The sequence below is a fragment of the Ambystoma mexicanum genome, chromosome 11 (assembly GCF_040938575.1).
Source record: "Ambystoma mexicanum isolate Mex_15411 chromosome 11, UKY_AmexF1_1, whole genome shotgun sequence".
NCBI lineage: Eukaryota > Metazoa > Chordata > Amphibia > Caudata > Ambystomatidae > Ambystoma > Ambystoma mexicanum.
Window position 1 is genome coordinate 914077358 of NC_090934.1, and position 17242 is coordinate 914094599.

The 17242-nt window shown below is 46.8% G+C and overlaps 1 protein-coding gene across 6 annotated transcripts in view; it reads right to left on the bottom strand.

Moving 5' to 3' along the window:
- LOC138503907 (mucin-5B-like) overlaps positions 1–17242 on the bottom strand; it is a 444631-nt gene that overhangs the window by 353234 nt on the left and 74155 nt on the right. For all 6 annotated transcript variants that reach the window (XR_011279729.1, XM_069623995.1, XM_069623992.1 and 3 more), the window contains exons 7-12: positions 17105–17230; positions 10679–10796; positions 9825–9963; positions 7192–7293; positions 5097–5166; positions 3634–3771 (exon numbers count right to left, since the gene is read on the bottom strand). Coding sequence is in view for 5 of the 6 variants with exons in the window: in XM_069623995.1 (XP_069480096.1) it covers positions 3634–3771; positions 5097–5166; positions 7192–7293; positions 9825–9963; positions 10679–10796; positions 17105–17230 (693 nt within the window). In the remaining variant the exon portion in view is untranslated. The remainder of the gene's footprint in view (positions 1–3633; positions 3772–5096; positions 5167–7191; positions 7294–9824; positions 9964–10678; positions 10797–17104; positions 17231–17242) is intronic.

Sequence of the window (17242 nt, forward strand, 5' to 3'; positions counted from 1 at the left end):
TCAATTAACACTCTAAAAAATGATTTAATTACAACCAACATACAAACTCTTCAATACATACCCTCTTCACCCAACACTCTTCTGACGATCCAAAACCAACATCATACAAACTAAAATAGCCAGTAGTGCGCTGAGTGTCTAGTATGTCCGCGGACAACCTCAGTAACCATGGACACTGCAAACACATCGCAGCCTTCTCCCACCTAAACAAATACAGCATTTGCCCCATCACTTACTCCCCACCCTCTCCAGGCACTCATACACACAGCACACTCCCCAAAATTGGATGTATGCTCACTTCCCGCGCATGTCTATGCATACAATATGGCGGGCGCATCGAAACAATTTGATGCACCTCACGCTTCATCCCAGCCAATCACAGAACATATTCCGTGTCCCTGGACATGACGCAAACCGATTATCCAATCGGTGTCCTGTCCGCGGAGCGAACAGGGAAGTGTCTCCGCGCAGCGGACATAGCTATCCCTAATTTTTTTAGACCTACTTTTTGGTCATTTTAAAATTAAATACTGGATGGATTTGCACCAAATTTACAAAAGCACACTTTCGGGACCAAGCCGCCGCTCCAGCCACAAATTTGGCGAAAATCCGTCCAGCGGTTTGGGTTGTAGGCGTGACAGAAATTCTTTCTCCATTCAGTCTATGGGAAAAAAAGAATTTTGGAACCCCCCTATAACTTTGCCCCCCTTGACCAAACTTCACCAAACTTTGCCAAATAATTCAGATTGGGCCATATACTTTGTTTGCATAGTTTGGTGAAGATTCGTCCAGGGGGAGCGAAGTTATAAGCCGGCCAAAAAGTGCTCTTCCTATGGGTTTAGCAATTTAACCCTAACTACATGGCCGCTACCACTGGCCATGTAATAGTGGGATGGTTTTGTATTTTAAATAATATGTACTAATTGACCTTTAAAATTCGGTCAACTGTGCAGAAGGTCAATTGTAATTCGGTCAATTATAATTCGGTCAATTCGTATACAACCCCATCCGCCACCATCTATCTCTATGTGACATAAGCTTTGTCTTTGACTTTTGAGTACACGGTTTGGTTAGGGAATGATGCAAATGTAATGGAGCCAAGCACCAGTTGGAACATAATTAAATCCACTGTCGGAAGGGCAGTTTATCATTCCATTATAGAAAGGGAGCCTATCCTATGCAATGGTTGTCCCTCTCACTCAGCTCAATGAATCAGGAAGTATAGGCCGCACATGCGCCCAATAGGTGTACACCAGGGGCCCGAATCATGGAATTTTTTGCACTGTTCAAAGAGACTTTGCACTGCTGAAAAGTGACTTTACTTTGCACTCCCAACATAAACCCTGATTCATGGAACTTTGCAAAGAGTATTTCTGCAGTGCAAAGTCCGTGCAAAGTCAATGCATAGTCATTTTTGCAGTACAAAATGACTTTGCACTGCCCAAATACACTTTGCACAGTTCCACGAATCAGGGTTTGTATCAGCAGTGCAAAGTCACTTTTCAGCGCAAAGTCACTTTAAACTGTGCAAGAAATTCCATTAATCGGGCCCTAGCTCTCATAGTTTGTGTCAGGATAATATTATTGGCAATTGTAAAAACAGTTGACCTGCGGGCATACCTTTTCGTGCCTCGTTGGCTAAACCTAAATGAACAATGACTGCAGAGGTGGTTTCAAGATCAGAATGAATGCAGTGGCCACCACACGTGTTCACTTTGCGTGTATGCACAGGCATTGCCCCAGCATCACCCCAACTTGAATAGTAGGCACATACATTTTCAGACCTTCCCAGATCCAAACTAATGTATGTTGATTTGGAAGAAAGAGAAAGGCTTTGCTCTCTTCCTTCTTCCTTACTATGATTTCAGGACAGAATAAAATAGCATCAGTCATGGCGCCCTAGTAGTCTCTGTAAGCATTTCTGGGGGTGCGAGCTGACTGAGTGAAGCTCAAGTAGCAAATAAGCAGAGGAAATTCAGTGATTATAAGCCCAGACCTGTCCTGCACCCCTGCTCAGAGATCCAAGACGCCACACGTGCAGGTTGATGTGCCCGCTTCTGAAAGAGAGGTGTGCAGGTCTGTCTGGTCCTCCTCCTTTAGAATGCTATGTGCCACCTTGTGTACCAGGGACTCATGCACACAAGAACTAGGGGTATGAGTTATTTCGCTTCCAGCAAGGTACTATTGTCCTGCACTATTGTTCCTACCACTGCAGGTGTTCATCCATGCAATTCCTAAAACCCTCTGTGCCAATGTATGGCCAATTTCTGGCACTGGAAATCACAACCACTGCCCTCCATATGGAGTCAGACGATCTTGAGCCAATGTTTCTATGTACCAACATAGGACTTTGATCAAGATGAAACTCGACAGCTACTGGTGGTCATTCACTCCTTGTCAACTACGAACCATGCTCCTGTACTTAATTTTAAACACCAGGATGTGTTCAAAGTTCGTGAGCAGGGATATTAACTTGGACTTGCCAGTGAAACCGTCCGAAGACCCTCCGTTTATGTTACACCCATTATAAGTCACATAAACACTGCTCAGTTGAGGTACCTTGGATTATTAAATAATTTGAATGTAGCTTTTTGCCTTTTCGGTGCTGAGTCATTACTAGCGCAATCGCTCATGGCATTAAGGACTGTTTTGTGCCTTAGTTATATCTATCACATTTTCTATGATTAAGCAGAAATTTAGAATCCCGGTTTGAGTCTGATCACTCAAAAAAAGGATGACAGCGACAGCTTGAAAATCAAGGGCAGCATTGCAGCAGTGAGGACTGTTCTGCGTACGGTTAGAAAAAAACAGACTTTTGCCAAGAAATGTGTGTAACAGGAGCATCCATTGTGCTTTTTAGCACTACATTACTTTCAAATACTAGTTTACTTTGATGTCAAATTACTCTTATATGGCACATTAGTCTTGGGGATATCCTGATTTATTTTTATGGAATTACACTACACAAAAATACACTTTGGATACAATTAGTTTTTGGGGCGAAATCTCATTGTGCAATATAGGTGGGGGAGAGGGGGTAAGGAGAAAAAAGGGGGAGGGGGAATAGGGATTATATACTAGGGAGGAGGTTTGGCGGAAACCTCCCAAACATCACAAAAATGGATGAGTTGTTTCAGTAAAATGGTTTCGGCAAAAAAATAATCGAAAAAGAAACTGGGGATGAAACAACATCGAACCCTTTAGGGATAAGATGTTTCTCACGTCCAAGATTTTTTTCAGGATGCTATGCAAATGTATCTTCAACATTCCAATAGCTATGTCTCGTGAATGTGTTTTGGCCGTTTCAGTACCACGTCAAGGAGGAGGATTTGTTAACTCTAACTGGATTTGGGTGTGGCCAAAATGGGCAGATTTTACCAGGACATGCTGGAGGAAGGGCAGTAGAGTTTTCTGGGAAAGTCTATCAAGAGGGATGCAGCTCATAGATGAGTGGCGGGCACAGATGAAGGGCAGGAGCATCACAGAGGAGAGAACGATGCAGATTGAAATCAATGAAGACAGTACATGCTAGTGGAGTGGGTGCATCTCACAGTGCAGGGAAGTGGCTCGCAGGAATCGGCGTCTTTCATCTCAGAACATGACCCACTTGCCTATGAGAGAGAGATTACCCACCTGTTGTGTTTCCAGTGTACTGTGGGCTCACTTTCACAGCCATCTGCATGATTGGTTTGAGCTGTACCTCAACTTCCACCCCAACAGGTGTTTTGATAAGAATATAGTAGGAAGAAGGGTGCATTATGACTAGGCCGTCTGAAATAGAAAAAAACACGAGAATGTCAGAATGTATGGAGCCCATCAAGGAAGAGTTCAGAGCTGTAAGGCTTCAAACTTCCTTAAAACAACACAATACATTGCTGACACATACTACATTGAATATTAATAAACATACAACTTTGTTTTTATAACCACACCCAATTGATTCACTAAAATAGAACCAATCTGATGGAAACACTCTCTAATTGCTCCCTTGAAGTATCGTGGATGTTCAGCACTCATAGTGATTCTCAAGGAAAAAAAAGCCTTGTTCAAGCCCCAATTGTGAGTTACATAGACCCAGCCTAGCTCTGTTAAAATGCTGAGAGAAAAGAAACTAAGGTGGGGTCATGAGGATCACAGCCCTGACAGCATTAATCCCAAACGGTGAAGCCAACAACTGAAGAATATTAGCTGGGGTCATATGAAACATAGCACTAGCCAGACTAATCCCAACCTTTAATACCAGAAATTGAAGAATCATAGCTGGAGTCTTGTGCAACACATTACTGAACAGACTAATTCAATTGTTTGATGACAACAATTAAAGAATTGCAGCTAAGGTCACGTGAGAAACACCACTGAACACACTAATCCCAGCATTCGATGCCAACAACTGAAGAATCATATCTAGAGCCCTGTGGTAATGTGAAACACTACACTGGTCAGACTAATCTCAACCTTTAATGTCAGCAATTGAATAGTCATCCCTTGGGTTGCGTGAAATGCAGCACTGGCACAACTAACCCCAATCATTGTTACCAAAAAATGAAGACTCATAGCTGGGATCATGTGGAACACTGCACTGACAGAGATACTCCTAACTGTTGATGGCAATAATAGAAGATTCAGAGCGGGGGTTATGTGGGAAAACAGCACAGAGCCGACTAACCCCTAACTTATTTTACCAATAGTTGACTAATCATACCTGGGATATTTTGGAACTCATCACTGACCAGGCTTATCCTAGCTTTTGATGACTCTAATTGAAGAATAATAGCTGGGGTTATATGGAACACAGCGCAGAGTAGATTTATCCCAACCTTTGATGCCAAACATTGAATTATTATGCAGCTGTGATCATGGGAAGTAAAGCTCTGAATAGATTAATCCCTACCCTTGATTCCAACAATTACCTGGCTCCAGACTTGTCAAATGCAACCCCAGTTTCCACTCTTAACAGGCAATAGGACAATCTCCTTAAAATATCCTCTGACTACTAAATCGTGATTCACCTCCTTGGGGGCAAATCAGAGAAAGTATAATGAACCCCCATCTTGTCCTTAATAGGGAAACTTTGGAGAAGATTATAGTGCACTGACCTTGGATCAGAGGCAGTGATGTTTTAAAGTTGTTGACGTACACACTTCCGCAGTGGCAGACCTTGATCTTCTGCAAGGGACAACATCGACAAGAATTTAGACATCCACAAAATTGTATACTTAATTGTACTCTAAATGTCACTGTTCTATTCCATTCCCCTCATCATTCTTGTGTGTACCCACTATCCTTTCCTAACCCTATACACACTGTGTTTCCCTTCTCACCTCCTTACCTATTTATTTTGTTTCCTGACCTCTATTCTCTCATCATTGCTTCCCAGACAAACTTGCCACCTTCTCTCTGTCCATATAAGCTGCTTGACTACTTTATATCTCTATTGGTAACTGATGTGTTCCTAAAAGTTGTTTTGCGGTGTCACAGGTACATAGTTCGTTAGTGCTCACAGTGCAGCCATGAGTGTATTGTTGAGGACTTGCAATGGGATCAGTCAGAGACTGTCCTGCACAGGGATGGTAGAGGTGAATACAATCCCCTTGTCTGGCAGAGTTAATAGTCAGTACCCTGCACAATAATGTCACTGTTAGGAATGGGTATAATGCACAGGAATGATGGAGTTAGCTGTGTCTGCATGTTTTAGAATAGGGTATGTTGGCATCTGGAATACTGTGCTGCCTGGCAGTGCAACAGTGGATATACTGTTAAGGAACATCATTGTAAGCAGTGCGTATAATGTCCAGGCTGGCAACGTAATAGTGGGTATGATCTTCTGGGATGATTATAATATCATTGTGTATAATATTGGGGGCGAGCAGTGCTCACATTGTTAGCAGTGGGTGTATTGTTCTGTGCATCCTTTGTTAGCTATGAGCATGCGATGTAGGGTTGGCACTATTAACAATGTATGAACTATTTGGTATTGTCAGTAAACACATTGTGCAGAACATAGGCATAAGCAGTGGGTAATCTGTTTAAAGCTGCCAGTTTTAGCAGTGGGTATATTGCTCCGTGTGGGTATGGCGACCCGAGCAGTGCCAATGTGCAGAATAGTTCGAGGTAGCAATGTTAGCTGTCCCTATACAGCATTGGGATGCAATGTCATCAAAGTGTATTGTGATCGGTCTAGCCCACTTTCACTGAATGCATTTTTGCCAAATGCATTTTCACCTATTTTTTTTGCACTTGTTTCAGTGGCAAAAAGCATATGGTAAATTGAGTTAAGATATATATGGGGGTGGGGTTTTGGGTAGTAAGGCACAGCATGGGTGGACTCCCCCTGCATTTTGCGGCAAACAAAAGGTGAACAATTCAGCAAAAAACGCATTCTGTGAAAATAATGCAGCAAATGTTCAGTTGAAACTTTTGATCAGATTTCAAAGGGTGTGAAAAATCCAAATACTCGTCAGGGCTGTGAGGTTTTCAATGTGTATATCCTTTCAGTTTTTGCAGCACGCCCAGCTTCACAGTTGGAAGGAACAGCAGTGGGTATCCAGTTGGGCCCATGAAATGTTATTAGTGGGCAACTGCACAGGGCTGGCACTGTTAGCGGTGGGTAAACTGATTAGCTTTGCCAATGTTGGCAGCAAACACATTGCACAGAACGTAAAATACAAGCAGTGGGAAAGCAAAAACAAAGAGGTGATGGCTGGAAGGTTTAGAATGAATCTTAACCACTGGCAATACTCTGGGCAACCCTCCAGAACACTGTACTTTGCCTGCCAAGCCATTACATAAGGGGAAATACCAAATGCAAATCAGTCTTGGCCCCACCCCAAAAGGGGCAGTCCAGCCCGTAATGCTAGGCCACATCCCTTCTGCACGAGACCACAACCTTCCCCAAACATGTTTCGCCATTGTTGGGGCTCATCAGTGAGGAGTAGCTTGGGTCTCTAGGCCCAGCAGGCACGGGACCCACGTCTGGGCATACCCGTCCCACTCAGGGTGACAAAGCAAAAACAAAGAGGTGATGGCTGGAAGGTTTAGAATGAATCTTAACCACTGGCAATGCTTTGGGCAACCCTCAAGACCACCGTTCTTCGCCTGCCAAGCCTAAGGATGGCCCTGCTCCTATTTCGAGAAACTGTTCTTTTCTGTCGCAATGCTCGTTCCATTCAGAAATGACCGCTATGCACTTACCACATTTCGGTAGTTCACATAGACTGTTTTCAGGCAGGTTCTGGTGGACGTCATGCCACAACCAACCTGATCGCCAAGTACTGCAAAACCGCCCGCTTTGTCCTAAGAGGAGAGAAAGTCCAGATGTCAAGACGTTGCTGCTGGACACCACACATCAAATAGGCAAGACATTTGAGAACACCAGGAACATTTTAAGAGCGGCCAGACCCACAGATCTTAACTGTCACACAGCCTAAGTACCCAGGTTGCATATGTGTGGAAGTGCAAATTAATTTGTTGTGTCTTATTCCCTAGCAAGACCTGCCTGGATCAGAGATGACATGGGGCAGGAATCAGGCTGACCCAGGTAAGTACAAACAGAAGATTATTCTTTATTGTCTTAGTTACATAGATGCAGTTCATAAAGGTAGGAGAGAAGGTCTTAACATCTGCTCTAGTTCCCTGCCATAGTCCCAACCGTCACTTTCCAGAACCCCCAGGCCTCCCACACTCCAGGTTCCACCTAACACTCCAGGTTCCACCTAACATTCTATGAGTGCCAGCATCCACAGCATCCACGCAGACAGTCACTCTGAATCATCCAAGTTACAACATAATTATTGCTGTGCTTGCAGTGGGGTGATGAATTGAAGGTGTTTGACGTGAGCAGTGGTGGTGGTTGACTTCTGCGAAGATCATTATTCCATGGGAAATTTTTCATTTCCAAGGTCTGCAAGGCTATCTGCAAATAACACTAATCGCAATGTCGGTTTTGGTGTGGTGGTGCTTACACAGAATCTTTCGTTTAATAGTGAGTTAAGTGACTTGACAAAACGTGCAAGCGAATCAGATGTTCCTCTATTTTGTAGTATTTAAATAAGAAGGGTGTGCCTTTTATGCTAAGTATTTAATGTGTAAACTTATTGAACTGGAACCGTTTTGAAAATGAGCATGCATTAGGGGTAACGTAAAAGGTAAGGGTTTCTGTCTAGGAAACCTAATGTATTGTGTCCATGTTTTGAGATACATTTTGGGGCATTTCATTGGATGTTGGCCCTCATATAAGGTGCAGACTGCAGTGAGGGCGAGATGAAGTCATGTCAGACATGTCCTCCTGGAGCACAGGCTCTGTGTTCTGTTGAGCAGCAGCATTGGTGACAACATGCTACCGTGCTTCCACGTGTGGAAAATGGCTGTGCAGGCAACAGGTACCTTGTATTTTTGTGTGCTACTTGTACTGCTGATTAATTCTGAAGAACGAGGGAATGAAGAAAAATGCTTTTGGTTGTTTTCTTGTCTGCTTCTGGTGCCCGAATGCTTGAAATGCAGTACTTTCCAGTAGACAGTGACTGCATTCTGAGCATTCCGATGAACTGAAAGGAGGTTAATAACGACCTCCAGCGGAGAATAGTATTAAGTGAAGAAGAAGGCAAGCACTTTGAACGGAAACACTGGTCATGCGCGCAGAAGCAGTGAGTGGAACATTTCCTTTGAAGGGTGTTTTACAAAATGTCAGTGACAATGGTTCTTGCCTGTTTGTTTACCATGGGCCTCATTACAACCCTGGCGCTAAGTGTTTAACGGCGCCGTAAAAGGCTGCGGCGCCGTTGAACACTTAGCGCCTTACTATGAGGTCCCTTTGCGGGACCCGACCTTAACGGCTGGTTAAAGTAGGGACCCGCAAAGGGACCTTGGTGCTAAGTACGGTACCGCAATTTGCGGTACCGTACTTAGCGCCTTCCCCAGTCCCATAGAGCCCCATGGGGCGAAAATGGTAATGGGGAAGGGCCATGGTTCAATGGGGAATTACCGCCCCACCAACCTTGGAATGGGGTGGTAATTCCCCATTGAACGATGGCGGACCCGTTACAACACCGGCACCAACCATGGTGCTAATAGCGCCATGGTTTAGCGCCGGTGTTGTAACGAGGGCCCATATGTGTTATCGTAATTTCTCCAGGCGGGGTTTGCCTGCATTGGCTGCGTGCATTCATCACCCCTTGCTGTGGGCACAGGTTATCTTAAATGAGGCGATACCAATCAACGAGTGCCAAAAGAGGGCGCTGGAGGACATGGCAATTGGGCCGTGTGCATACAAGAGGCTATACAAGTGGCTGCTATTAAGGGATGCTGTTTCAAAGATGAGGCCTTGTAAATAGACAGTAGGTAAATACATATATGAGTGCTGGGCAGAGGAAGGAGGGGCAGATTGGGTAGCCAAGGACAATTCCTAATTGTTGTCCAAAGCATTAAGTGGCTAAGGGCCTGAGTCATGGAATTTTTAGCACAGTGCATAGTCAGATTCAGAGAGCAGTGCAAAGTGTATTTGTGCAGTTTAAAGTGACTTTGCACTGGTTTTGCACTGCTGCATAGTCACTTTGCACTGTAAAAATACGCTTTGCACTGCTCTGTGAATCTGGGTGTTTGTTGGCAGTGCATAGTCACTTTGCACCAGACTCCAAATTCCATGAATCAGGCATTTAGTGACAAAGGCACTGCTCCTTGATGTTAAACTGTGCACGGAATTATTCAGAAAACAATATGTCTCATTTGTTAAGGTTCTTTCAAGATGGTCTTCGTGTGGCAGCATGGATGGCTGTGCAACTTTTTTTTAACTCATTGCCTGTAGAAATGGTGCTCGCATCCAAACTCACCTTTGCAAGGACATAAAGGCAGTTTCCATGGAAGGTGTAATATGCTCCATCAAACGTGGTGATGTGAGAGCCGCCCTCGAAAGTGCATTCCCTGACACAGGGTAGTGCCGCACACTTCCACTGACCATTAACACAGGTGCTGTAGGGATAAGATGTTAACTTCAGTAACATTACATTGCATTTCTCCATCAGGCGTTGGCAGGGGAGGCATGTGGCCATCCTTAGTTGTCAGACGGCTAGTCAGATTCAGGGTTGAGAGAGAGGTGGAATGAAAAAGTGAGAAGTAAAGGGATATTGAAATGGAGAAGAGCTGCTGGCTGCAAATCCACCAAGGCCTGCTCCATGGACCAATCGGAAGTCCAGAGTGCTTGGAGGGAAAACCTGGCTTGGCTAAAATGGGAGGCCAAAGAGGCCTGATTGAATTTATGTTTAGTAATTGCAGTAGTCCTGAAGGAGAAAGAGTCAAAGTCGGTCAAACTAATTAGGGAGTGATCAAATGGAGAGCCATGGATGGAGGAGACGGCAGCATTGAGGAGGAGGAGCAAGTGCAGGACATGGGATCTAAGCATCAAGAAACAAGAATGTGGCCAACAGGTGGCAGTGCAAGGTTACGTGCAAAAAAGCAAGTGATAGTGCAGGAGTATCATATATATTATTTTAAACCTTCCATTAAATATGCACATACGTGCTTACTGAGTGCCCCGTTCCCCCCTTTCCACCAACTACTGCCACATCATAAATCCCCCAAGAAATCAGTTGTCTACGGTGTTTCTTAAGTGCTCTCAGAAACGCCATCAAGTGTTCCCATCCAGGAATTCAGATTTAAAAACTAAGAACAAAACTCTTGACTTTACCAATTTTTGCATGCAGTTGAGTAGAATTCTCCAGAAGAATAATGTTGGCCGTTGGTAGTGCAGGGGCATCTGGTGTCTGCGATACACATCTTGCTTTTGATGTCATCATAAATCGTTCCTGTAGGCAGGGCGAACTCAGTGGGTTAACAGGAAACATTGGTGGGGAATAAGAAAGGTCGAAGAATAGTAATTGTAGAAATAGGTGCTTAGTTAATGAGAAGCGAACATTCTTTATCAAGTGGTCCTATCTGCTCAGGCAGGCCATGGAGGGACAAGTTACGAAAAGAGGATACAGGATGTTTTACAGATGGTACGATGTCCTTTCATTGCCTGCATTTTCATCCCCTGGCATTTTAAAGTGCATATTACAATGAATATGCTCGTCACATTTTTTAGGGTGGGGGTGGGAAAGGGCAGATCAGGGTTTGGGCGGGTAGGCAATAGCAAAAAATAAGTGTGGGAACGGGCTTGGGGGGAATTCCCTCCCAAAAATGAAAAACACAATGAGCATTTTCGTTGGAATGTACACGTTAAAATGACAGGGGATGGAATTGCAGGCGATGAAATGACATGGAACCTTCCAGACCTATGCAGGATGTTTGTGTGCACAGGTCCCAGCCTTTGAGGTTGGCCATTAGTTTACAGCCCCGACTAGAAAGGTCCTGAGGGGACTGGAGGCCTGATTCATGGAATTTGTAGCGTGGTACCAAGTGACTGCACTACCAACAAACATCCTGATTCACAGAGCGATGAAAAGTGTATTTTTGCAGTGTAAAGTCACTTTGCACCGGACAATAGAGGGCAGATCTTTTGCCTTTCTTTCAGGGGGGAGAAGAAGGGGCGTTCATTTGTAATACATTTTCTTAGTTAAAAGATTCAGAAGTGATCATAGGGGGAAAAAATGTCTTTAGAAAATGCAACACTGTTTTGTGCTAACAAGTAGATTTTTGCAAGTCTAAAGTCTATGGGCCTCATTCTGAGGTGGGCGCAAAGGGCTACCGGGCACCGGTAATGACACCGGTGCCGGTAATCCCTTTGCGCTCTATTCCGAGGTCCCTTAGCAGGTCCCTCCCTTAACGCCTGGTTTGACCACGCGTTATGGACGGGACCCGTTAAGGGATACTGGGGTCAATAACGATACCGCAATTTGCGGTACCGTTATTGACGCCTTCCCCCTTCCCATTGAGCCCTATAGGGGCTCAATGGGAAGGGGGAATGGCTTGTACAATGGGGCCTTACCGGTCCTGCCAAGGTCGGACTGGACCGGTAAGTCCCCATTGATCGAGGGCGGACACGGTCCCGTTATTGGTGCTAGTCATGGCGCTAATGGCACCATGACTAGCACCAACCTCGTAATGAGGCCCTATTTATTTTACTTTGCCAAGTAGAAATGTTGCAGGTATTTGCCACTTGCTTTTGACAACTAAACGGGTGGGGCGGGTGGTTTCATGGAGTAAACATAAAACCTGCAGACCAGTAGTGTAAAAAAGAAGACAGGAGGCTTCTTTTTCTGTTTTCTGTTTTTAAAGCTGACATCATGTACTCCAAACACTTATAAAAGTGATTGTGGTTTACCTGCCACGAACTCCTCCTATGCTGTATTCCAGTAAAACAGTGAAGGGACGGAAATTATCTCATGTGCAGTGCCTTTATTGTGCGCTAGATGGTGCTCCATCAGAATACCAAACGCCCATGATTTGATATGATATGATATTTTATTTGTATTGCTCTCATACACAAGTGTTTTAGAGCGTTTCTAGGCAATGGAGGGGAACAGGGGAGAACACCACAGAACAACGATGTTACTAGGCCCAGTGACATTGAGAATGCGCAAGTGCATGGGAAAGGGAAAAGGGGAAAAGTGCATGGAAGTGGGAGAATGGAAAGTGCGGAGCAGAGGAGAGCAGATAAATAATAATAAAGAAAAATAAATAGAGGGGGAGCAAGGGCGCGGGTGTTGGCGTCCCGCGAAGGGTGTTTCATTAGCCCAGGAGGGCCACCGTACTGCCGGAGGGGAGGCCACGCCCCTCCCTATTTCTTCTCCTTATCATCCCCGCAGGGCAGGAAGCCCGCGGGGGAGCAAGGGCGCGGGTGTTGGCGTCCCGCGAAGGGTGTTTCATTAGCCCAGGAGGGCCACCGTACTGCCGGAGGGGATGCCACGCCCCCTCCCTATTTCTTCTCCTTATCATCCCCGCAGGGCAGGAAGCCCGCGGGGGAGCAAGGGCGCGGGTGTTGGCGTCCCGCGAAGGGTGTTTCATTAGCCCAGGAGGGCCACCGTACTGCCGGAGGGGAGGCCACGCCCCCTCCCTATTTCTTCTCCTTATCATCCCCGCAGGGCAGGAAGCCCGCGGGGGAGCAAGGGCGCGGGTGTTGGCGTCCCGCGAAGGGTGTTTCATTAGCCCAGGAGGGCCACCGTACTGCCGGAGGGGAGGCCACGCCCCCTCCCTATTTCTTCTCCTTATCATCCCCGCAGGGCAGGAAGCCCGCGGGGGAGCAAGGGCGCGGGTGTTGGCGTCCCGCGAAGGGTGTTTGCGGTCCCGTGGAGGTGTACCTTCAGGACTTCAGGACTTTGTCACTCTGACCTTAAGGCGGTGCAAGGACGCAGTGTTCAGGAGGTGAAGAGGAAGGCCCGGCCGCCTGGAGAAAAAGGGTGAAAGTAAGTGTTGGCGAGGGACTGTAAGAGGAGTTGTTGTCTGTTCTGGACATAGGGGCTGAAAACTGGTGAAAACTGGTGTGGACCAACCAAACCCGTAATGTCACTCCTCAAGTCCCTCAGATCCTTGAAAGCCCATGGCCCCCCTAGGAAACCCCCCCCTCCGTCACCAGCGCTCTCACCCTTCCACCTTCCTCCTTTTTGCTCAGAGGTCCATCTCGCCCGCCAAAAGAGTGGCCCTATCTCCAAGCGGAAGGTCCTGGCTGTGAAGAGGTCCCACGCCCGGGATCAGAAGGGAGTGCCAGTAAAAGCCCTAAATCTGGATGGACAAAACTCTGTTCTAGTACATGCGGGTGAGCACTTTACTTGTTCCCCCGAACCCCCACTAGAGTTGAAAGAAGGGGGTTGTCGGTCACCGCAGGGGAACAGTATAGTCGCAGGTCAAGGGATCAGGGAAGGCCCAATACCTATCAACCTTGGCAGTCTGTCTGATCCTTGTGAAGGAGGGGAATGTACCTTTGAGCCTCAGGCTACCACAGACTCCATCGGAGGAAGACCTCCTAGCTCGCTGTTCCACCCGTCCGCCGCAGTTGTGCTTTCTCCCCATGTTTCCACCTTGAGTGTCAGCCTCCCCAAGGTGTTATCCTTTTCTGGAATTCTTGGTCCCGGAACGGAGATGTCGGAGTCCAATGAGGAAGTCACTGCAGGAATTGGAGCACTAGTCAGCAGATGTCCCTCAGCTTGCTCCTCTCCTACCAGCAAGATCAGGGCCTCCACCCCGCCATCTGGCTCTAACATTCGTGCCAGCCCGGGAAAGACTCCTTCCAACTCTGCTCTGGCCAGCCCAACTGCGGGGGGCAGCCCTTCGCTTGACGATGTTCTTGTATGGAACCTCCCCCTGGGCAATATAAGTTGCGGGAGTGTACCTTTGTCTACGGTGCGCCTATTGGCTAGCCCCTCTCTTCATCCATCCCCACTCAAGGTGTCCAAACAACCAAACTGTGAAACCCCCCCGGCGGTAGGGCCGGTTATCAACCCATCAGTCGAGGTGGACATGTCACTCGGGGGTTGTAAGTGTAATCAAGTTCTGGCAGAGTTGGCTGCTATTAGAAATCTGCTCACAACACTAATAGCCATTCAGGGGAAGGGGAAAGGGGAGGGGGAGTCTTTTTCCACCCCAATTGTTTGTAAGGGTCTCTCTGACTTTTCTTTGGCACACCCTAAGAACCTCGACCCTCCTTGTCCCGAGACTATAGCCCCAACTTCTTCTGGCCCTAGCCTGTTGTCTGGGATGATATATTCGGTCTTTGAAAAAGCTCCCAGGGTAGGGGGATCCAAGCATAGTGAACCCAGTGGGGCGGTAGAATCTGCCCCAAATCCAGTAGGTTCAATAAGCCCTCATCATGGGGGGATGATCGACTGTGGTCAACGACACAGAGACGGTCCATCTCAGCCTCCTGTTCAAGGCCAGACTGGCCGAGCTACAGTGTATCTCCACAGGGTACCAAAAATGGAAAGGAATTTGTTGGAGTCCAGGGAGTCCCTCGTAAATAAAAGCGTTCACTGGTTACGATCCGTGAGAGGTTGTTCCTTTGTGTCCAGGGAATCCTTGGTGGGCTGTCGGAGAATGGCCAGTTTGGGCAATAGCTCAATGGACATAGTGGAACTGGCCTTCTCTGACTGGAGACTGGCGAGTAGGGTCCTGGGTCAATGGCGGGGGACGGGAGGGACGCCCGGGAGCGGAATTGTAATCAGCCCACACTTATATCTAGGCTCTAAATATCCCTTGAGGCCAGTCAGGAGGCCCCTCCCCCTGTCTGGGGCAAACCTCACTCCCCTGGGCCGTGTTCGGTTAGGCTTTTTGGGGGCCAGGCCCTGGCATGGGGAGTTATTCAGAGGGTGATGTGGTCCTATGTTTCTCCTTTTTGTTCCCTTATCTTGTATGGAACTGCATTTTTATGAAATTTGTAACCTGCATCTGTGTAATAATGTGTATCTCTGTCGTTTAATGGCTGTTTTTATACAACCGAATAAACATGTTTGCTGCTGGAAATAGAAAATGGAGACAATAAACAGTGGTAGTGCAGCCAGCAAGTGGCAAGTGCTGTTTTTAAGGCAGCAGACGCGGTAAGTCTGATAAGTTCAGAAAAAGAAGAAAATGGGGGGTGCTGTATGGGTACAGATACAGTCCCCAGTGCAAGGGGTGGGCAGGAGGCAGTGCAGGAGGGTGGCAGGGTGAGCAGGTACCTGGGCCCAGGGGACAGAGGGTGGCCAGGTGCGCAATGCCAAGAGAGAGCAGAGCAGCAGGGGTGAGGGGCAGCGAAGACAGATCAAAGAGGAAGGTCTTGAGGTGCTTCCGGAACCAGAGATGGTTCTCCTCAAGTTTTAGAGTGGCAAGGAGGCTGTTCCAGAGGGAGGCCCCAGCCAAAGATAGAGTTCTACCCCAGCTCGTTTCTTTGAAAAACATTTGGCCTGGAGATAGTTAGAGTTAGAGGAGCGAAGAGCTCGAGAGGGGAGTTATTTGCGGAGGGATAGCTGAAGGTATTTTGGACCCAGGCCCCAGAAAGCCTTGTGAACAATGCAGAGGGTTTTGAATTGAATCCTTGCATCCACTGGGAGCCAATGGAGAGATTTCAGAGTTGGAGACATACGATCCCAGGCCTTGAGGCCAAGGACAAGTCTTGCAGTCCTGTTCTGGATAAGTTGCAGTGGGTGGAGAGTAGAGGCAGGTAGATTTAAAAAGAGGCTGTTACAATAGTCCAACCTAGAGAGAACCAGAGCTTGGGAGACAGTGAGCTTTTGAGGGAAGGAGAGGAAAGGCAGAGTACCTCTGAGTAGGTGCAGTAGGAGGTTTGACTTTTTAGAGACCTCAGAGATATGGGCGGAGAAGGAAAGCGTGGAGTCAAAGATGACTCGAAGTTCTTAGTATCGCAGGTAGGGGTATGAGGAGGGCCAAGGGAGGCCAGCAAGAGAGTGAGGGAAAAGGATGGAGATGGTGTGCCAATGAGGAGGATCTCAGTCATGCTGGTATTCAGACAGGGATCATTGGCAGCACACCAATCTTGAATGGCAGTTAGGCAGGAAAAGGAGTTGAGTGTCATCAGCGTTGCACTGGAAATTTGATCAGAAAATGGCAATGCAGTGGGCGAGAGTTGCTAGGTATTGGTTGAAGAGCTAGGGTGAGAGGTTAGACCCCTGGGGAACCCCACAGGTGGAGAGGAAGATAGATGGTAATACAGACCCCAGTTGGACCTGGGAGGGATGATCAGAGAGGAAAGAGGTCAGCCAGGCCAGAGCCTGATCAGTGATGCCCAGGTTATCACAAAGACGGTTGAGCAGGATTGTGTGGTTGACCATGCCCATGCATGTATGTGTGCAAGAATGCTGAAACATTTGCTAATTTTTAAGGTTGCACTTGGATTCACAGATGTCACTTCTCTTCTTTGGATGTAATTGATGGAAAGAGATAAAGATACACAGCCGATTGTCAGACTTGGAACCACGTGAAACAGGAATACTGGGGGACTTTTGTTGACCTAAATTAGTTAAAATGAGGTCCCTTAAGCCTATTTCAAATACAAGTTTTTTTTTTTTAATATTTCAAATGAAGTGTATTTAGAGGGTGCATGCATGCACTGTGTGTGTGTGTGTTTGTGTGTGTGTGTGTGTGTATGTGTTTGTGTGTGTGTGTTTTTCTCATTTGCAGCCCCTTCACGGTCATCTATTTGTGCTACAATGTGTGTAGCTTCCAAAAGACATGAAGAGTACTGTACCAGGTGGACAGAAGCAGTTATCTGTGCACGGATCCTTGCACTGCTGGCTCCTCTTTGGGCTTGAGCAGGTGTCGGGGCAAGCGCTCCCACATTCCATGTACACTCTGTTGTCCGGGCAGCCTTTGACTATAAATCCAG